The sequence below is a fragment of the Blennius ocellaris genome, assembly GCF_963422515.1.
Source record: "Blennius ocellaris genome assembly, chromosome: 8".
Lineage (NCBI taxonomy): Eukaryota > Metazoa > Chordata > Actinopteri > Blenniiformes > Blenniidae > Blennius > Blennius ocellaris.
In genome coordinates this window covers 15,129,538-15,152,165 of record NC_137657.1, presented here as the reverse complement: position 1 = coordinate 15,152,165, position 22,628 = coordinate 15,129,538, and the positions used below count along the sequence as shown (strand labels likewise).

General features: G+C 42.9%; 2 protein-coding genes across 2 annotated transcripts in view; both read left to right on the top strand.

The window, feature by feature from the left end:
* Positions 1–1,528: 1,528 nt before the first annotated feature.
* Positions 1,529–3,544, top strand: med18 (mediator of RNA polymerase II transcription, subunit 18 homolog (yeast); the record flags this gene model as incomplete). Its single annotated transcript, XM_080501426.1, has 3 exons — positions 1,529–1,797; positions 2,067–2,149; positions 2,988–3,544. The coding sequence occupies exons 2-3, from the start codon at positions 2,077–2,079 to the stop codon at positions 3,542–3,544; spliced, it is 630 nt and encodes a 209-aa protein (XP_080357552.1). The 5' UTR covers positions 1,529–1,797; positions 2,067–2,076.
* Positions 3,545–10,041: 6,497 nt separating this feature from the next.
* Positions 10,042–22,628, top strand: part of LOC308133715 (forkhead box protein O6-like) — a gene marked incomplete at its 5' end in the record, with an annotated part of 29,300 nt that continues 16,713 nt past the window's right edge. The window contains one exon of the mRNA XM_080501206.1: positions 10,042–10,530. Within this exon, the coding sequence (XP_080357332.1) occupies positions 10,042–10,530 (489 nt within the window). The remainder of the gene's footprint in view (positions 10,531–22,628) is intronic.

Below are 22,628 nucleotides of genomic sequence, written 5' to 3'. Positions count from 1 at the left end.
CTTACTTTTTTCTTTTTCTACTCAATGGCAGCTCACCAGAGAAATGATTCATCTTTTTCTTGTGCCGTGACTTGTGGCGTGGAATCCAATACAACCACTTCAGGTACGGTGATCAACACGCCTTCCTCAGAACCAGGCGGGTCCTTAGTTTGCAGTCCACCACAGACGTTTGCTGGACATGCAACAGCAACCAGCAGTTATTTTGCAACAAATGCATATAACACAACAACAGGTGGGTATTTTGCCAAATGTCTGACTATGCAGTTTTTAACTTGAATAATGAGACTGTTCTTTATTTTGTGGGGCTTCACAGGTACAGCAGAGCTCAAATGTCAGACTCGAGTCATATATATCGCACCCATCACCATTTCATTGCTCATTTTTATCACACTTTTCATTTTCTACTTCAGATCAAGACTGTGGATGGGTGGGTAGTTTTCTTTCTCTAAATGATAGATTTCCTGTTTTGCAACTGTTATTCAGTTGTGTGTTGGAGGTCATCTCCCCTTTAATTTCATTTTCTGTATCTTTTTATTGTAGCATTTTCCAATCATTGTTGCTGTGGAGAGACCGACAATGTAAGTGTTAGCAAATGATCTTGATCCATCATGTATTGTTTTGTTTTGATATTCAAATGTCAATTTTTTTTACTGTAGGTGGGAGAAGAAGCTTCTATTGTTTACTCATCAGTTCTTATCAGGACACAGAATAAAGGAACTCATAATCATCCATCTGAAAATGACTGTGTCTATAGTGAAATAAAGGTTTGAGGACAAAAAAGTGGATTTGACAGCCACTTACTTTGCACATGAAGGTTTCAACTACAATGAAACAAGGTTATTATAAAGTGTACTCTGCATGTAAAAAAAAAAAAAGTAATGACAACAAAATAAAATGTTGCTTGCAAATTGTGTCTTGTGTGATAAAGCTGGGTTCAAATCTTCTGAATTGCATATTGCTCTCTGGCTCAATCTCAACAGCAATACACATTACATAATAAGTAATAGATTGACAAGTACTCTTCCCTTACTTGTTAATGAATGATTTCAGGACATCTTCACTTCCAGTTAAGTGCAGTTTCACAACTCATCGTTACCTCCTCTGTACTTCTGCTTTAAGATAGTTTTTTTTTAAACAATGTAATGGAAAATAGTCAAAACCAAAACCCTATGCTTTAAAGTTGGTATTATTCTGCAATGGCCAATTTTTCATTTACGTTTTTACGAATACTAGAACTAACCAATGTAAAGAAAATTACATTGGTTAGTTAATGGCATTGAGATGATGATACTACAATGTCCTGGAGTTGAGTTGTTTTACAAAACAAGAAAATAATAGATGGACTTTCAAAACATCCATGACTGCTATAGGAGTCTATCTATCTATCTATCTATCTATCTATCTATCTATCTATCTATCTATCTATCTATCTATCTATCTATCGAGCACAATATAAACTGCCCTCCAGCAGGTGGCAGCACCGACCCTCATCGATGCTAAAACAAAGCGAAGAAGAGGACACATTCTGTGTGGGAGGGTGTTTTTTTCTTTCTCACATTCATCAAAACTACACAGGTTTCACTTATAGCTGCTCGTTTTGCATCCGAATATTAACCTTCTACCACATTGCCCTTCACCGGCGTTCAACTCTCAGCACAAAAGCTTGAACAACGTTTCCGCTAATGGGCGATATTTAACTTATCGAGCTCGCTGCTGGCTAACTAGTTAGCTGCCTAGCAGCGGTCCATCGTGTTGAGGAGGTCGAACACAAACATCTGGATCTTTCAGGTTCCTCAGGTAAACATGCAGAATGCTACTGTGACTGAGGACTGAGTGAAACGACACTGATCAGCTCCTCCAGCCTGCTAGATTGTAACATGTGGTTGTCATAGATAGAAGCAGTAATGACGGTACATTACAGTATACTTAGACCCTCTGATAATGCCTACTAAATGCAATCTCTCTCTCTCTCTCTCTCTCTCTCTCTCTCTCTCTCTCTCTCTCTCTCTCTCTCTCTCTCTCTCTATATATATATATATCTATATATTTATTTTTTTCCTTTTCAGGCTCATAAAGATGGAGGCTCCTCCCGTCACTGTGATGCCGGTCACTGGAGGCACAATCAACATGATGGAGTATCTGCTACAAGGTAAAACAAGTCTCCCATAACCTCAAAGACAAGGCTGAGTATTTTGTACTTTTTAAATTTTTTATTCCATTACCAATTTGTAATTTTAGCTCAGCAGTCATGTAAAAAGAATACATTAAATTACATAGCTTCCAATATTTCACAATATGATGCTTTTCTTATATTTTCAGCTGAAGGTGATAAATGAACCATAAGCCTAAGGTTTTTTCAGATCAGAGGCTACGAGTGAAGAAAAGGCTGTCAAAACAATTACGTTTTCAGTGATACAATTATAGTGAAATGGTTTCAAAAATAGCAAAGTAATATATTCTTGTACATGTGCAATGACGGTCTTCTTTCCCTATTTTGCATGAAATGACAAAAAGTTGACTTCTTCCTCTCAACCAAACCTGATAATATTATAAAGTGAATTATATAGGAGATTACATTTATAGCCACTTGTACTCCCAACTTTTTGAAAATAAGGTAAATGCATGGTCTCATTTCTAACAGTTCCATTGCTGTTTTATCATTGTTCAGCCATATAATTTACTTCATCTAAAGAAATGTTTGATGTATATTTATGATGATGCAGTTTTCTTTCTCCACTTTATTGTTGTATTATTTCAGCTCCAGCTCGTCATTTACGTTAAAAGCTTAAACTTTTCTTTGTTCCGAAAGAAAAGGCAGTTTGCTTTTGATCAACCTAGTGTTTGGTACTTGCAGTGTCTCTTCGGGAAATGTTTACTGAAATTGCAACTATAAGTGCAATTCAACCCTAACCCTAACCCTTGCTCCGTACCGAATGGATATCATTGACGTACTAATGCATTTCCCGCTCTTCTCTGTATCGATTCAGGCAGTGTGTTGGACCAAGCTCTGGAAAGCCTCTTGCATCGCCTTCGAGGTTTATGCGACAACATGGAACCCGAAACCTTTACGGACCATGAACTGGTTTACCTCCTGAAAGGCCAACAAGGGAACCCATTCATTCTGCGTGCTCGCCGCTCGCTCTCCCACCCCACCGCCCCGTGGCACCTACGATACCTCGGCCAGCCTGAAGTGGGAGACAAGAGCCGGCATGCCCTGGTGCGCAACTGCGTCGACGTCGCTGCCTCCCACAGCCTTCCAGAGTTCCTCAACGAGATGGGCTTCCGCATGGACCATGAGTTTGTGACCAATGGACACATTTTCCGGAAAGGTTCAATGAAAATTGTGGTGAGCAAGCTGTCGCGTATCCTCGTACCAGGAAACACTGAGAACACGGAGCGCCTCTCTCTGTCGTACCTGGTGGAACTGAGCGTGTTGGCCCCTGCTGGCCAGGACACGGTGTCGGAGGACATGCGCAGCTTTGCTGAGCAGCTCAAGCCCCTGGTGCACCTTGAGAAAATTGACCCAAGCAAGCAAAGACATTAAGGCAGTGAGCATGGATCTGACACCTGGTTAAGACAAATTCATACTTTTTGTGTTTGTTTTTCTGCAATTTTTACCAAAAATAAAATGTAGTAGAGCTTTGACTTTAGAGTTATGCTTTCTTCAATGTTTTACTTGAATTTGGGAATGTATCAAATATTTCTGGTGCATCGCAAAAAGTATTTATTGTATGGAAAGCCACAATGCCTTAAAATGTTCTATGCATTTTTGATTTTTATTTATTTATTAGTTTTATCTGTCAGTGTGGGAGAAAAACTTGCTCCACTCTTCATCCGGGATGAATTTCTATTCCACCTCAGTGCAAACGCAGCCTGACACGGGCTCCTAACTGGCGATATTCAGTGTAAACCACTGCAGTCTGATGATATTCGAATATTTAGAGATGCACCTGTGAGTCCACTGGGTTTACTTCTGTTCCTGGTAACAGGAGGAATTATTCAGAGAGCTCTTGCTAATGATTTTGTTCCCTACAAGAGAAGCACAGATGTTATAAAATCACTTATTCCAAAAGCAAAGTACAAAACAAAGCTGACAGAGATGAAATAAATTGTTATTGGGTTATCAATAACACTGGGTGAATCAACATTTGCACAATATTCTTTTTATCTACAATCTCAATGTGTTTCAGACTTTGCATTAATTCAATCCCCTTTTTCCATCCCTCAGATAATTGTTTTCCTCGTTCAGGTGTCTCCATGACTATTTCCACTTCATGCCACTAGGGGTCTCTCTTTCTCTTTTTGTAGCTGCCTGGTCTGAAGAAGCAAACTCGACGCTACCTCACATGTACGGTACTGCGGTTGCCATGGCAATAATTAGCCGTGAGATCTGCACATCTTTCCCCCCCACTCTAATTAGCTTTCTCAATTGCTTAATGATACATAGACCTGTGAAAGCCTTTCTTTCTTCCCCTCAACAAAAGCATTGATTTTCCTTCTCTTCCCTTCTCATTTCTACTGTTAACCCATTAGTGCCTCTTTCATGGGAACTTGAGCTGGGCCTCTTACACATGAAAGCACTGGAGCTACCCAGGTTCTTCACTGTTCAAACCCAGAAAAGCCCGTATATGCCGGCGTGTCAACATTATGGCCAATCTGCTGCACAGACACAAGTAACTAATGCACATCCTGTCAGTTATGATAATGACGTTGGCAATAAGACATGAGTGCTTCTAATAATACCCCCTACAGGAAGATGCATTTGCAGGGGTAGAGATGTAAAGTGACGATGTGCATGTCTGAGAGTAGAGCTCAGGGGCAGATGGCTGTCTCTACGCGTTGACCTACCTGTATGTCAAGGCTGATGAGGACAAACCACTCAGGTGGAAAGGTGAGATGACATTCAACATTCAATTGGTGCACCTCGGACGTCGCCTATTGAACATTTTGTTCAATGAGGAGGTTTTCAGCTTCATCTGGTTGTTTTTTTTTTTAGGGTTTTTTTGATCGTCATCACTGAGGAAGTTTCCTATGTGTCCTTAAATTGGATGTAAATTTATAGTTGGCTCGTTCATACACAAAGTTCCCTGTCAGTGAGCTTGGATTATCTGATGGAGACAGTTTTATGTTCCAACAACCAGAAGCAGACTACCGGCCCTTAGGACTAAAGCATGATGTTTCAGCTCTGAGTGAATTATGTATTAAAGAGGCAGATGCCTCCTTGCCCAAGGCTTTATATGTCCAGCATGGATACACTACAGTCTACTGGCTTTCTTCCACTTAAACTTGTGTTTAGCACAGCGCTCTTTGGTGATGAGCTGGACTCCCACTGCACCTCCACTCCGCATCGCCTGGAGAACAGAGGCACAGCTAGGCTAATCAGCGTCTTGGCATCGGGCCTACTTGGCTATTGTGAATGTAGCCAACCACTGACTTGCACAAGTGAGGGATTTAACAAGTTGCTGGAGGCAATATGATATACAACATGGCTTCTTTGAAGTAACAGTTCAGAGCGACACCCTGTAGAAAATATAATAAGGCTAAGGTTGTGGTTCATGTGGACGTATCAAACAGGTTTTCATTGTGGGATAGTTATTGGAAGTATGCTGTAAAAATAGACATAAAAATAGATCAGTTTAATGCAAGATCAAACTATTTTCACAATACTTGCAGCCTGAAAGACTGATTATTGATATTTTATTAGTGTCATAACAAAACTGTCAGGAGTTATTTAATCATGAACTTATTTGTCAGTTATTCACCCGATTGTCCATCTCGTTAATAAAAAGCTTGGAAATATCAACTAAAATCACATTTATTTTTAATCTAATATTTGCAAGCAGTACAACATTATCTTATTGCTCCGTTTTATGGAGCAAAGTGGGAAAACAAGAGCAGCAGCATGCCTCTACATTTAAATAGCTGGGTTCGCTCATTTCTAACTCAAAAGGGATCCAAGGAAATGCTTGATTATACATTAAGATGAGTAATAGAGAGCAGAGGGTTATTGTGCCATATTCGGTGCCTTGATTTTGAGGGCAGTGTCTGAGTTCGACGGCACAACCTTTAAACAGCTTTGACATCATCTGTTTATTATAATACAATTAAGCTCACTTCAGTTTGGAGTATGAGAGCAATGCACACTGATTTCCCTCTGTGGGCCATTTGGTTGTTCTGCGTTTTTAACTGTTGAATATAATTAATTGGCTGGGGCTGATAGTGTTAGTTAATCATATTTTGTTAGACCTCAAATGCGGATGGAAGCCATTACCTGCACATGCCTTTACTTTCCATTTCACAATGCAGTCTTAATTAAAACTCTTGGCACCAATTGTCTTGTCTGCCTCTGAACATAATGTTCATAGTTGGCAGTGCAGATGCCAAGATGCCACAGAAATCTGGCGCTTGCTCAGGGCAGGAAGTCTTTAAGTCAGCCTACTTTGGGCCAATGCCACAAAGGGGTGAAATCCAGCTTCGCCTACTCAGAAATGTTTCCAATACTTGGATTTGAGCCCTCTCCTTCTTGTGTCATTGGGAGCCCATATGCTTGTTAGAGAGTGTGGGTTGTTTGCCGAAAGGGGAGGAGGACCAGGGGAGGTGTTTTCCCAGACAGACATCGATGTCCCAGGGGTGTTCTTGTGGCTTCTCCAGATTCCCTTACTCTTAACCCCACTGGGCAAAGTGGGGTATATGGGGATACATTGCTCAACATCATGAGGTTGCATGGGAGGGCTAAAGCTGCTTGGCCAAAGATTCTATATTTATATATATATATGGCCTTGCAGGAATAGCTGGGAAAGAAATGTGTCCTTTTTCTTATTCAAATGAAATTCCAGAGCACTTTTTCCAGGTGCAAATTGACAGGGACATAGCTCCGACTTGTTGTTGATGTGGTGCTCTGCCTTGCTTGCGGCTGGCTGAGGTGATTACTGCTGTGCAGAACATGCTGTTCCAGGATCGGCCACTCAGCTCTAAGCCAGCCACGCTGCCTCTGGAATGTCTGGTATGGGGACAACGTAGCAGTCAGCCTGGAAGGGACCAAACATACATAGTTTCTTAAACTCCTACTGCCATGGGCCTTCCTCCTCGCTGCCTGTCTGAGTCCTCCCCTCTTCCTACAAGTTCTCTCTCTCGCTCTCTCGCTCTCTCTCTCTCTCTCTCGGTTCACTCCTGCTGTGAGTCTTTGGATCTGGTTGTATGCCTTCTTGATATTCACAATTGATTTTCTTTCATTTCATGTGTAATCAAGTCACATTGTGTGATTTGAAGTGTCACTAAAATTGTGGCATTCATGAGCGTTACTAGTGAAGCATCTTAAGTAGAACCTTGCGATACAGATTAGAGGCTGTAAAAAAAAATAAGCTTGCCTGTCTCCAGCAATGGCTTGATTGTCATTCCTGGCACAAAATGAGGAAACTATAACACGCAATTTTATGACATTCGAACATGCAATAGTGTCGTTAGGGTTTTCACACAAAATAACTTATTATGACATGGTATTTTAATCATGTGGCCCCGCTGATGCTCAGCACTAAGTCATCCAGTGACACACCGTATGACACATCCTCCCATGTTAAAAAGCGTGCTATTTTTTGACAAAAATTTCTCAACATCAGTCATGTCTGAGTGCACTCTGTGGTTGCATTGTGCAACTTTTAAGTACAGCTTCTGTCCGTCCACACTCAAACGCACGAATAGGGTGTTGTCCTCAGACAGTTTTACCCACCTTGCAACTCTGGAAGTTACCCAAAAATGTGTTTTTATTTCACCAAGAGATAATTTAAAAAAAACAAAAAGTATCCAAATATAGTCTCCCACATGCTGAGGGGCAATTTAGTATTCAGCTGTTAAACATTTTGATAGCAATGCATTCATAGCAACATGCCCCCACAGGTTATACTGATTACCCATGGGGAGTTAAAAATCTTGCATGGGATTGTTGCCCGGCTGACAAATATTACCAGAATTTTGTAGCCGAGTGTGTGATTGTTAGAAAGTAGGACTGACTGAGAGTCCATGAATAAGTAATGTTCTCCCCACAGCAGCCATCATCATAACAGGTGTGAATGTGCAGGAAGATGCAACTTAGACAATTGCAGTAACATCTCATGTACAATACACTCAGCAAAACCTTCCTGCCTTGGAAATGGTGAGGACTTATGTATGGACTCTGACCCAGATGTTAAAGCTTTTACGTGTAAGGTTAATGGCTTGGCCATGGGAAATAAAGAGCCAATGGGATTTAAGCACCTGTGACTGTGTGCCCGCCCAGTAGTCTGATTTTAGAAGAGGTTGGTGGGATGGACAGCAGGAATCCCCTCCATGCGCTCAACTGCAGTCAGTGCAGCAGCAGAGACACACACAGATCTGACCAGAGCTCAGTGTGCAGAGCTGTGTGGTTAAGGTGTTAAGGCAAATGCAATTTGAGACGACAGCCTGCTTTTACTTTTCCTCACCAGTTTTGAGTGTGGAAAAGAAATATTAAATTTTTCCACGCTGGCCTCTGAATACCCTCATTTCACCCCACTACTCCCGGATTAACAATCTAGGGTTACCTAATCTATTTTAATCTGAACTAAATCTGTCTAATCGGCATAGAAAATTACACTCACTGGGGTATTGCCCGCATATAATCAGCAGAGGTGAAACAGCCAGTAAGTTCCCCCCTGAGGGCGTTTGGACGCTGCGCACAGTACACCAGAATATTTCTTAAGCACAGAGACTACAAACCAGTTTTTTTTTCTTTTCTTTTTTTTCTTCTTTTTTTTTTTTTTAAGAGAGACGCTTCATTCGGATTTATCACGACTGGACATGGAGAATGACACACAAAGCGCCATGTGACGCACAAATCGAAAGATAAATATGCAGTTTTGATTGAGAATTTGGGTTTTGCCCTTTTACTTCTTAACCGAGGTGGTGAGAGAGGGAGGTAGCGAGAGAAAGAGAGAGATAGGAGTGAGTGAGAGAGAGAGAGAGAGAGAGAGAGAGAGAGAGAGAGAGAGAGAGAGAGAGAGAGCAGACGGAGAAAGAGCGAGGGAGAGAGAGAGAGAGAGAGAGTTTGGGATTTCGCTGTAATCATGTTCGGAGAGTATTGATTTCGTGCGCGCACTCCAATTGGCAGCATCTCTACTATACAGCGCCGGCGCGTCATCCCCGCTTCACATCGACGGAACGAGTTGTAAGCAAATGAGAACATGTGTGGGATCTGAGAGAGTGAGAAAAGGCAAAAGGGGTGATAGAGAGGAACAAGAGGAGGTGTGATAAAAAGCCAATTTCATCAATCTGACAAGTGGATACGAGATTTGATTGCTGGATTTTTTTTCCCCCTTCTCTTATATTTTTTCAGACGGGGAATTTATCGATTCGTCACATGCGCACGCCTCTTCATTATAATTGCAGACAGTTGGGTGCTGTTCAGGCTGAATGGACTTGAATGTGCCGCTGCCAGCTTAATCCGTGCAGACTGGAAGATTTAATAATTTACGGTAATCACGCATTATCGCCTCAGTGGATGCTCTCTACACAGCCCCGGTGATTTTTTTCTTCTTCTTCCTCTATCTCTTTCTCAATTCTTCTCGTTGTCTTGTGGAGGATTTATCGACGGCTGCTTTGCTCCTTATCTGAAATATCATCTGTTGCTGCAACTGGATTGAAGAAAAAAACAAAAAAAAAAACCCCAGATGACTGACTCAGACGCCCACTCCAGATTGGGTGTTTTAAGGTGATGTGGACTGCCAATTTTTAATCCCCATTTGACAATTTACTCAAAGTAAAATGGACAAAGAATTGCTCTTACTTTTATTACTTCTCTTATCTCTACACGCGAGGCTGTGATTTGGCTCGTGCTCACCATGGTTCTCCTACTCCGTTGAATTGCTCCTTATTGATTCAGACTGATCTTAATAGCCACATTACGAGGCAAATTTCAGCGTGAAGTGGTGTTGAAGACACTGGGATACGCGTGTCGTGGAGGTATTTCCCTCCCTTCCTCTGCCTGTGATTTTATTCCATTATTTTTTATTTTTTACAACTGAAGGGTAAATGTTGATGATGGAGGACGACGAACTGGACGCTCATCAGGTTGATTCGGATTTCGAGCCGCAGAGCCGGCCTCGCTCGTGCACCTGGCCGCTGCCTTGCCCGCAGGATTTCCCCGGTGGACCCGAGGTGAGCGGGGGTCTTCCGCTGGCCAACATCAAGGTGGAACCCGAGGACGTCCCGGCGTGCAGAGCCGGGCTCGTAGGCGGAACGCCGGCGGAGCTGAAGCATCCAGCCGGCGCCCCGGCACCCACGGGCGCGACGCACCCATGCCTGGCCGGCGCGGCGCTCGATGTGACCGGACCCCTGCGCAAAGCCAAGTCCTCGCGGCGGAACGCGTGGGGGAACCAGTCCTACGCGGATCTCATTACCCGCGCCATTGAGAGCACCCCAGAAAAGAGACTCACGCTGTCACAGATATACGACTGGATGGTCCGTTATGTGCCCTATTTCAAGGATAAAGGCGACAGTAATAGCTCAGCTGGCTGGAAGGTAAGGATAGTAATAATAATAATAAAAAAAACCCACACAGAGGGGCCAGCATGATGTGGTTTTGACGTGTTAATCACAGCGATAACATTGATTATTATTCCTATTCACAAAAGCCATTATGATTCTTTCACCCCTCGTGCCTTACACATGTCACCGTGGGATTCCGCGTCGGTTACGCATGAATGGTGCCATGCGTTATCTTGTCTTAGTTCATTACTCCTGTCAGTCATTCTAATACATCACCTATGACAGAATGTAATAGACTAGACTGGAGACACTTTCTGTGTAAAACTGTTTTTTTTTTTTTTTTTTTTTTTTTTTTTACCCCTCATCTCGGCTGCAGACAGCCACCTTATGATGGGCAGCAGCATCCTTCACCAGTGCAGGACCACACTGGTGTAACGATGCCAAACAGAGTGCCACATTGATAGATTTAATACAGCATCACTCCAAGTCTACAATCTCTTCTTGTCAAGAATCAACAGAGTGCCACTTGTAGGAGATCACAGATCAGCTGTCCAAAGTGTAAATATTCAGAGGGGTGTTCACAACTGACCACAGTCCACTACCACTGCCTGTCTGGCCGAGAGCCTGGAGTAACCTCCTGGACATCTGCCCATGTTATCAGCCTCTGCTCCCAGCCTCATCTTGTTTCTATTCATTACAGCCATCTGAGGACAGCGGAGGGGGTAGTGGGATCAGCAAGGAAGCAGTGCTTGTCCTTATGGTGTAGCTCTGCTGAGCTGAGGCTTCAGCCTATAGATGTTTGGTTTTCTTTTCATCTCACATTGCTCTGCGGAAACAAGGAACTGTGTAGTTTTAGAACTTTGGACAGGTATCTACTCTATAATTGTGGACTAGTTTTTAATTTCTCATTACATGTTTGTGGGATGAAACAAGAAAAGTCAGGATTTTGAGAAGACTCCACATTTACCTTGTCAGCAATAACATTCCTGTTAACTCGTGAAATATCAAGGTGTGTTTGCAATGTTATCAATTATAAGCAAATGATAACTACAATGAGGAATCAGTCATTTGTCATAACTTGTTGGTTTGCGGTTGCATAACATAAACTCTGTCACCAGCTAGAGTTGAGTCTCCTCTTTTGGCCCCAGCCGTAATCACATAGCACCTGACTGACACTTTAAACCTGTCCCATTAAACTGAACTGACTGACTGGCTGAGGTGTGTCTCTAGGTAGACTCATTAGCTTTGCACTTGCACCATGAGTCTTCAGCCACAGACCTCTTTATCTTCAGTGCCAAAGTCCCAGTCTGCTATTTATGAAACTGCAAATTAGGGGGGGTTGACAGTGGCAGTCTGAGGTCCTGGGCTATTTCAGGCCACAGTCGAGACATGGGGCCCATTCCAGGTAATGACGGGGGATTAGGTAAGTCGTTTAAAGTAGGCGGCCATAATGTCAGTAACAGGCCTGACCTGGTTTTGGTCTGAGACAGAGAGGTAATGTAAACATACACTTAGAAATCACATGTGCAGCTCACTTACAGGAACAACAACAAGCAACCTTTGGAAATACAGTCTTTCAGCAGTATGCAACTTATTTGCATACAGCAAAACATTAAATTTTCATCATTCAACTCTTTTCCAATGCAGTGAATAAGTTAAACTTTGATTTAGACTTTGCTCATTAATAACCACCCATATTTGTATCAGCAGGATTTTGAAAACATGATCTATTCCTCTAAACAGTCGATGCAAATTGGCCTGTTTTTCTAGAATTTCACAAAACATTTCATGACGATGGAACAGGCCTCTTTTTATGACGCAGTTAAAGTGGTTTATAAGACCACATTTGAAAAGTAAATGTGTCGTCAATGTTCACATCCACTCCATGAACTGAGGACCCAAAATCCTCCTACCCCTCCCACAAAAAAAACAGGTGCACTCTCATCCATATAATTTTACAATCACATCAGGCAATTATAGTTGACAGCAGTATTTTCAAGTTGGAAAACACTACTTGTATCATCCACTACATTTTCATCTCAATCAACAATATCATGCACGAGCGAAGCATTTGATGCAAAACTGTCTCTTTTTTCCTACTTCACTGCAGAGAAAGCAAGAAAAACATATAAGAATTGTTGGCAAGATGCTGATGAAATAAAATGAAATTAAGTTGTATAGCTTTGCAGTTTGAGTGAGGGGTTTGAGGGTTGGTGTTGGATTGAAGTTGGTGTTGATGTTTTTTTTTTTTTTTTTTGTAATTTATTTATTTTTTTAGATTTGCAGGCATTAATGGGGAAAAAAAATCTCAGGAATTAATATATTGAACCTTGACCTTATTTAGTGGTTCGAGAAAAATCTTGAAAAGTAAGTTGTGCTGTCCTGACTCCCCTTGGAAAGGATGTGCTGCTCGCTTGATGATGGGTGCACGACAGTCGGTACACCTAGACAGTACCATTAAGCTGTTATAAATACCTAATGGCTTCTGACTTCTAGGAAGGCAGGAGTATTCTGAGGTCACGGTCTCCTAATCAGCTCCTTACTGAAGAGAAGATACGTAGAACTGTGTCCTTGTGAACCCTTTTACACTTTCCACTGAGATGTTGGTCACGACTGCACTATAGTGCAGATTAGTGCCAACTTCACTGTCGTTTTGTTATTATTCTGTTAATAAATTGTTCTGTTAATAAGTTCATAGGTTAGACACTAAATCACGTGTCTGTGCTCAGTGCTTTTGAGGCTAATTGTATTTGAGTGCAGGCGTCTACAAATGCACTTGGATGCATTTTGCATTTGGTGTGGGAGAAGCACATGCCAATTGCAACAAAGCATCAGGGTAGGCAGTGTAGTGTAGTGCTGTGCGTCTCTTTGTGGGGGTTATGGGAGGGGGAGGGGCTGTCTACTTCTATAGGCATGTGTGTTTGGGCCTGCTGATTGGTCTGACAGCATGTCACTGTGGTGAATGGTATGTAGTCTCGCTCTTGACTTCATAATGCGTCTAATGGTGGGGTACAACTCAGTGTAGGGATTGCTCTGTAGGTGCTGGGAAGTTCATTAACTGCACAGGGTTGATGATGCCATTGTTGCACAAGGGGGGTGGGGGTTTGCTCATTTACATATACCATCATGGATCATGATAGGATTTAAAAATGGACAATATTAGGTTAGAAATGTTGGATGCATACCTCTGCGATATCATCTGTGTATGCAGTTTGAACTTCAGAGCGTCTGCGTGGATAAATCTGTTTCTGCCGTCTTAAAACACACTGCCTTTCCTGTATGTGTTTACAGTGCCAAGGCTTTTTTCAGCACTCGGGGCAGTCAGATGCCGAGGGATTGTGCGGCAGGTCGGCAAGGGTGCCAAGCAGTCACTCAGACACTTTAATCCAAAGCGACTAGACTGTTATTTATAAGGTGTCTTTAGGTGGAGGTCGGTGCAGGGCCAGTAAGGCGAAGGATCACGGGGCTACCTTTTTTATTGAGAAGAATCTGACAGGTCAGAAAGAAGTCCCTCAAAAATGGGGAAAAGATGTGACAGTGGCTGTAAAGCAGCAAAAAGGAAAGACAAAAAGCGTAGTGGGAAAAATTATGAGGGGAGGAAATATATATATGTGTGGATGTAAAGTCTTGTCTTTCCGTGATGGAACACATCTCCTGTCTCCATGGCAGTAGTATTTACTATAAGGGGGCCTGATCATATCACTTTATCTAATTGATTTATAGGTAAAAAGAGAGAGAGACTCTCGTAATCCTGTCACCATGTACGGGCTCCAGCAGCTGCAGCACAGAGACACTTGGCAAATATGAGCGATATGAATGTCAACTGTACAGCAAAGAGTTTGTTTGACAGAAGCTTATGATGATTTTGAGTGGCTTGAAACTTTCAGAGTGCGTAGAATCGCATGCTTGTGTGTGTTGCATGTGTGTATGCGATTGTATGCTTAGGTGGCTTGATGATGGTCGGGTTGTCTGGGGGGACTGGAAACTATCCTAGACTTCAGCTGATTCATATTTTATCCCCAGTCTTGGCTCAGGGGAGCAGAGTCATTTGATAGTGCGACAGACATAGGCATGCAAACACACACACACACACACACACACACACACACACACACACACACACACACACACACACACACACACACACACACACACACACACACACACACACACACACACACACACACACACACACGCTCACGCTCACAAAAGGAGAGCATATGATGCGTGCTGGACAGATTTATGGTGTAGGATTTTGAACACCTTACATCTCCCTTTGGCTCCCTCACCCAGAGCCAGGTTGAGTTCAGGCAGTATATTCAGCTTGAAGCGGGTATCTGATGCCAAGAAGCCAGTTCTCACTGCCGCTCCCCCTCCAGCCTTCAGGCAGCCGTGGCAGTTCATTTCTCACTGAAAATGATTAATGTACATGCAAATTACCAAAGCATGGGCACGCATTCAAATCTGGGAGACAGCAATCAGGAGACTGTAATATGAAAAACAATATCATTTTGCCTTTGATATTACTTTGCTCTCTTTTATCGCTTTATCTACCAGACACCCATGTAATCTTCTCTTTTATCACTGCACTTCTTTAGCTGTGTCTATCTATCTGTCCATTAGACATTCTATACATTCTTTCTGTCTTAGTGGTTTTAGGTACAAGGGCCAATTGAGGTGAGGCATCTTTCTCAAGGGAGCCGTGGCGTCAGGATTTTGAGCTTTAGCAGCCTCCTGCCAGTGATCTAGACTGCCTTAAGCAGCGTGCCTCCACTTATCTAAGAGAAATCTCATATCTCACATTATCTCTGAGATAATAGGATAACAATGCTGGATTTTACCCAGATCGACTCCTTGCAGCTACTGGGTCTTTGGAGGATCAGGCCGTCAAGTTCCCAATTCGACAAGGTTGAACTAATTTGGATGTTCTTCTCAGGAAAGCTGAACTTCAGCTGTTGAAGCAATTCTTACCAAGCCATCTTACCCATAGCTTTTTTTCCCCCCTGCATTTCTTATTTGGTGACATTTCTGTGAATATTAAATACTCAGTTCTTTTTTTGCCCTCTCTAAGCTAAGATAAATTGTCATTTGTTTCCCATTGCACCATTTAGAGTGATGGTTTCCACCATTCCTTTCAGCACAGACACGCACATTCGTATGAAACACACAACGCACTTGTGCCTCCTCAAACCACCCATGGAGGAACACTCTGTTCTTGGGTGGGGTGAACCATTTTTGGGAGAGGAAGGGGCTGACCAGGAGTCGAAGTGACTTTCTGTGGTGCTGTTTTGCAGTCTGATTTGTTTTGAAACCTGTCTGACTCAAGGCAATTGGCTAACGTTGAAGGCGTGGCTGTGTTTGGTAAGCTCTCGCGGATTTTTTGGCAAAACTGTTCGCAGCTGCAGGGACAGAATGTGGTTTGTGTTGCTCTCTGAGGCCGTGTAAGTTTGATGCCATGGAGATTTGATGATGGAGGGGGAAGTTTGCGTGCTTTGCGAGTGATCAGAACACATCGCTTTTTATTTCCGTGAAACCAGCTATGAAGCTGGGGAGGGGGACCGGGAACAGAGAGGCTATGTCATGGTAGGGCTGCTGGACATATGTACAGTGAGGAGTTAAAGGCATACGCTCAAAATCCCCACAATTCTGCCACACTCTATTAAAACCAGTATCCCAGTGACTTGCAGTTTCACTAATTAATAAAAAACTAAAAAAACTTAATGTATTCACTGCTGCAAGGTTAGAGGGCTCACTGACTAATAATAAAGCAAAGACTTGCACATCACTGTCAGTGGAGTTAATACTAATAACAATCTCTGAACACATTCTTCACAATAAAATGTTTATCATTCACTTGCTCTAAATATGTTACAAAGTGACTAATGCACAATAAATGACTCATTGTATTATAACTGGCCATGAGAGTGAAATACCTCAGTGTGCTGTTCCTTAATACAAAGTGTTTAGAAAAATTCTGTGTTGCTGCACATGTGCGATCCAGTTGGCTGAATGGATGGGATTCATACTTTGATCGTATCGTCTGATATGAGATATTGTATATGTCTTTTTTGTCCCCTAAAATTCAATCTCATTGTTGATGCAGCTCATTCTGATACAGTGAGGTCTGTTACGTCCCATCTGATGGCTGGAGGATGAAGTGATATCGTCCTAGCGAAATGTTTGTGTTACAAACGTTATAAATGGATTTTGATATTCACTTCAGCTGGTGAATGAAATGTTTTAGCCCTTGTGGTGCTAGAAATGTCTTCTCTGTGTGTAGCGAAATGCTTGTTGCTCATCTGTGTCAATGTGCATAATGTGTGTGTGTGTGTGTGGTGTTTGTGCGCGTGGAAATGAAGGTTTCTGAGTGTATTTCTCTATATTTTCCCAGTTTGGGTGTAGGCTTGTGTATCTGTGTGTGCGTGTGGGTGTGTTGGGGGGGGTTGATGGGCTCAGTGGGAGCCCGGGTCCCGGGGGAACAGCTCTCGTTAATAATTCAGACGAGGCTCATTATCAAGGCAGCGCAGATTTCTCCCTGATTCCACCTTAATTGCAGGCAGGCTGCTCCACTCAGGCAGTCGGTAGTCACGCTGGGTTGACTCTCTCTGTCTTTTTCTCCAGCACTACAGGGCCTGCTCGGATCTGCTCTGTTCTGCTCTGTCTCCAGTACTCACCCTTATCACAGCAAGACGGCCCTTGGCTAGCCTGCTCCATATTAGTGTGCACCTTAATGGTGCAACATACTACGAACATGCCGTTTTTTTATTGGTACTTAGAGATGTGCCTCATATAATTCTGATTAAATGCAGACCATACACTGTTTAGGCTTAGCTAAGGAATGTTTGGTTGGCCAACAAAGAGCCAAATAATAATGTAGTTGGTTTTAGAGCTCAAGCTATAAGTTATTAAGCGATTAATTGGTCGATGGGAAAATAACTCTTAACATTAGCCATTCATAGGAAAAACCTTAATCTGGAATAGCGTTCTGCTTATTGAACGTGAAGTTTACTGTCTTTCAGCGTTGGTCAGACAAAATAAGTCTTTTTAATTTCAAGGTGTAGTTGAATGATATTTATGGACATCAATCTACGTAATCTAAAATCTGTTAAAATGCTTTGAAAAGCCCAAAAGTAAGCCTGTGCTTCCTTCATCCCTAAAAGATACAATTGAGCCATACTATGCAGCATTACATTGTAGGAGCTGCAATACTGCATACTGTCACTTTTATGTACACTGCTTTTCACTTTTTTGATATTTTCAGACTAAATGTCAGGTTGACAGATGCCAAAAACAAACGGCCTGAACACAATAGTGTTTATTATTGCTATTAAAAGCTTTTCACATTTACATAATATACATTTCAGAAACAAACCAAAACACCTATTTCAATGTCAAACACAACTTTTCAATCCTTAAAAGGAAAAAAATCTATATGCCCTACCATCTCAGATGCGGGTACAACGAATAAGTAACACTAAGCGGAGAAGATGTCCTACGAACCATCTTCAGAGGGGGGAAATAAGCAGATGTGTATTATGTGTCATCATTTTGTGAGATACAAATATGAAAAGTTATCAGATGTGGTCATTCGGGGTTGTAGGGCTTGGACTTGTATTTTGTGGACTGAACATGTAATTGATTTACCAAGACAATAACGTGGGTCGATAAGCAAAATGATCATTAGTTGCAGGCCTTGTAGGCTATTTGACTTATGGTTCAATATGATTGAGGCACCTTGTGTATACTTCCAGATCCATCTAAAACATGAACAATATAATGTCCTATGATGCACACTATACAAAGCCTAATATGTTTTGCTTTCGTTATAGGCTTTGTGAAATATTATAATGGTGGGTTTATCCTTGAAATAGCCTATAGCGAATTACCATACTGATGACACTGTAGAACGTGTGTTACCGTGATTGATATCAGGCTACAATAACACTCCTCTTCATGCCCATCTATAGGCTTATGTAATGTATCTTGTTTTCATAATTTACACTGACTGATGGGTTTCCATTCAGTCCATTCAGTGAAGCCCCGCAGAGAGAGCAACATAATGGGCCTGATCTTGTCATACATGTATATGAATATTTCAAATCAAGCCATTGTAACTAGATGGGGGCTTTAGATAAACAACACAGATGCTTCTTCCTCTCTGCTCACGCTATAAGATGAAGTGTGCTCCAAGCTGTATTTCTCTCGCAGCCTCAAAACTGGCTTCCCACAAATCACGGGACCCATATTTCCTAATTCAATTTTTCTCTCTGCCTGATATCTCTTCCTGTATGCAAAGGATTGATTGTTGTCTGCATGTGCATGTGTGTAAATGTGTGTGTTTACGTGCACACGTATAGCCACGTCTGTCCCTGAGAAAGAGATGATGTACACTGAGGTAAACGGTGTATTTCACAACGCTCCATCTTGGGACCTTTCCTGGCAGCCATGTGCCGGGTCTCTCGCTTTCCGCTGCCTGTCCATCAAGCCCCTGTCATGAGTCAAAGGATTGTGGGAGGGGAAAGTGGAGCGTGTAAGGGCCGTCGATCAGTTTACCTGAGCTTGGCGGTCCAGGCAAGTGATGGAGGGAGCCGCCTCACAAGGGGAAATGTAGTTAACGCTGACTGATTGGAGCAGGTGGATAGGAGGGAGAGAAAAAAAAAAGAAGGGCAGGGGAGAGGAGAAGTAGTGAGAGTGATGTTCAGGAAAGATGCTTGTTATGCTAATGGCTACTGGATATGCTGTGGCTGCAACTCGTGGCCGCTACTGATGGATGGAGCTGCAGAGGTCACCTCGGGTAGCGGCTGGTCAGCAGCCCCGCTGAGACGTACGGTTGGGTCACCTGAGCTGAGAAGCTCAAAGTAACCTTGGAAATAAGTCAGTTCACATGTGCCGTTTTGTGGGCGTCTCCATTCATTTGTGTAAAACAACCCATGTGTGAGGGAATCTGTGTGGGAGCCAGCATATGTGTTGGGAGGTTACAGGATTGGGTTCAGTGTGTTGGGTTATGAGGTGACTGTGAGACCACCTGGGATTTGGAGTGGGAGACGCTTGTGCGGGTTTAGGGAAGGGGGTTGGGGGGGGGGGGGGGGGGGGGGGGGGGCGTTGCAGGGGCACCCCCATTTGGATTTGTATGTCAGTGGCATGAATCTGGGTCAGGACACTGGGTCCTGTGTTTAGTATGCTGAATGTGTGAGGTCTGAACTCAGAGTCTGCTTATAGCCCTGAATGAACCCGACACGTCTGCCTCGCTCTGTCTCCAGACTGTCTCCTCCATCGTTCTCTTTCTCTTGGACCCTTTTTTCATCTGTGTCTCTTCTTCCTCTTTCTCCTCAGTTTGCTCTCTGCGCCAAGAGCCTTTTTCTATCCCCTCTACGGTGTCTTCGATGCCTTTTTTCTTTCCGTACTCCAGGCTTTATTTTCCCTACCGTTCCTTTTCGTGCTCTTTTCCACTGTCAGTCACTCACGGCCTTCTCTTCTCTCCTCCCTTGTTCTATTTCACAGTCTCAGTCCTCTCCACAAAGTAGCCTTTTTATCACTCATTTCCCTCTTCCCTCGCTCATTTCTCCTGCTCCTTTCATGTGCTTTTGAAATCCCCTTTTCATCTTTAGCGCGCTCTCTTTCTCTCTCTCGGCTGTTCTCGCTCTCTCTCTCTCTCACACACACACACACACACACACACACACACACACACACACACACACACACACACACACACACACACACACACACACACACACACACACACACACACACACACACACTGGCTCATTCAGTCATTCTTTTATTATCCCAAAACTAAAGTGATAAATGGCTCTCTTTCTTCTCAGTAAATGTCACTCGGGGAATTGTCTCTGCTTATTGATTGACTGGAGTGGAAGGATGGCCACATATGCACATGCACCAGTTGCGTGCACGTGCACATTGACAGAAAAAAGAGGGGGGGGGGGGGGGGTGTAGGAAAGGTGCATGAAAATAATCTCTCATTAGACAGATTCAGATTGGCTGAGACTGCAACAGTCAGGGTTAACATCTGGTCCTCACTGGTCCAGCTTTCTCTCATAGGCTGACGCATCATTTAAAGAACTTGTGCAGTTGTTTCATAATGAAACATCAATTCTCAACAGGAGTTGGCATTCGCAGTAGAGCTGGGATCAATCACAGTTAAACAGTCAGAGCTGGCAGGCCAAGATGGTCACGCCATTCTTTTCTTCCTGAAGTGACTTGACACCGAATATCTACGTGTTATTCACAGTATGATCAATTGGATTTGGCCTATGCTTGAATGTCAGGAAAGTGTCAGGTAAGGAAAAAGCCACCAGAGCTAATCTTCAGGCCAGAAAGTGCACCAGAATTTGTGTAAGTAAGTAGGGGTTAATAATGCTCAGTCATTTCCTTAATGTCTCATTCACCCTGCCTCAGGCGCTGGAGCTTGATAAAGGTCAAGTCTACTGGTGGTTACATGTCGTCTTTCCTTATTTCATTCTCTTCACTGCACAGCAGGGAGGAGGGAACAAAGATGAAGGGGAAAAGTTGTCGGCAAGTGATGACGCTGATCCCAATCTCTTCAGTTCAGAACCAGAATAAAGACATTTAATAGGGAGATAGTGGGGAGGCAGAGAAGACTAGCTTGCTATATGAAGAAATGGATGAATATTAAATTGACATAAGACAGAGATAGAAAGACAATGAGAGACAAGTGAGGAAAATGGAGAGGAACAGAAAAGAGCTAGGATAGTAGAGAGTAGATTATAGGGCTTCCAAGCAGGACTGGAAGCTAGACTTGGCTGCACTTCAGCTACACTCTGCACACTTCAGCTCAAGTGTGCGTCCATTAGTGCAGTCCCATTGCACTCAGAAAGCCATGCACTCTGAGATGCAACACACCCGAACACACATGCACACATGCATACGCACAGAGCAGAAATCTTATATTCTGATGCATGCAAAGCCCCACAGACATACAGTACAGTTAATATACAGTAGCTCTGACCTCACACACACGTTTGCCCCAAAAGCTACGCTGACCGAGTGTTGCTCTGGCTCCCCTTCCCACTTGTCTGCACATGGACATGCACACACGCACACACACACATGCACGCACGCACCCATGCACACGCACACATACGTTCACGATCTCTTCACTAGCCACCAGATTGCTTCCCGTCAAAATAAATAATTAAATGCGTGCAATAACAGCTTCCGAAAAAAGATCCCTCAATTAGTGCAAAATGGGTAAATGGCATGGGGTAAGGGTGGTGGGGGGTGCATTGCGGGAGCACACACACACACACACACACACACACACACACACACACACACACACACACACACACACACACACACACACACACACACACACACACACAGTCTATTACATAAGGCAAATCATGACCCAAGAAGGTTTTTACGCAGTTGTGCAACGGTAATTTGCCCCCTTCCCTTTAGCAATCAGCTTAGTGAAGTCTTTACTCAAATCCTTACAAGTGATCCATGCCCAAACACCGGCTGGGGAGAGATCTAAATGAGTAAGAAGGAGGTGTAAGAGGGGGGCGGCTTAGGGTATAGTGCTGAGGTCAAGGCAATAGGGGCGAAGATGTATGATTGAGGAACCGTCGTCTACATCTTTATATACTTTGTAGGTTTCTGGAGAAAAAGTTCAAGTTCATGAAAATTAAGTTGTGTGGGTGGAGCAAGTTTGCTTTCTTGCATGGGTTTCTGAATGTGTGATCATTATGTGAGTGATACATTGTATGTATTAAAACATACAAGTTAATATAGGCTTATTTTGATTTGATAAAGAAGAAACCGGGTGGATGAATGTATGAGAGACGAGAGTTCGGGGATTGATGTAGAGAGGAGCTTTACATCCTGTTTGTCCAAGAAGAGCCGCTCTTATGTCGTAATTGACAAATCCCTTAATAGACATAAAAACACTGTTGTTATTTTAATAGGTTTGCAACTGGTGGTTATTTTAATTATTGGTTGATCTATGGATGATTTCAATTGGCAGAGGAATTGTTCAGTGTGTAAAATAAAGAGAGCCCCAAGAAAAAAAATTAAGATGTGAAGGCATCAAAGAAAAGTCTTTTAATTTTGTCTGCTTTTGTTTTTGTTTTGTTTTTTTCAAATGT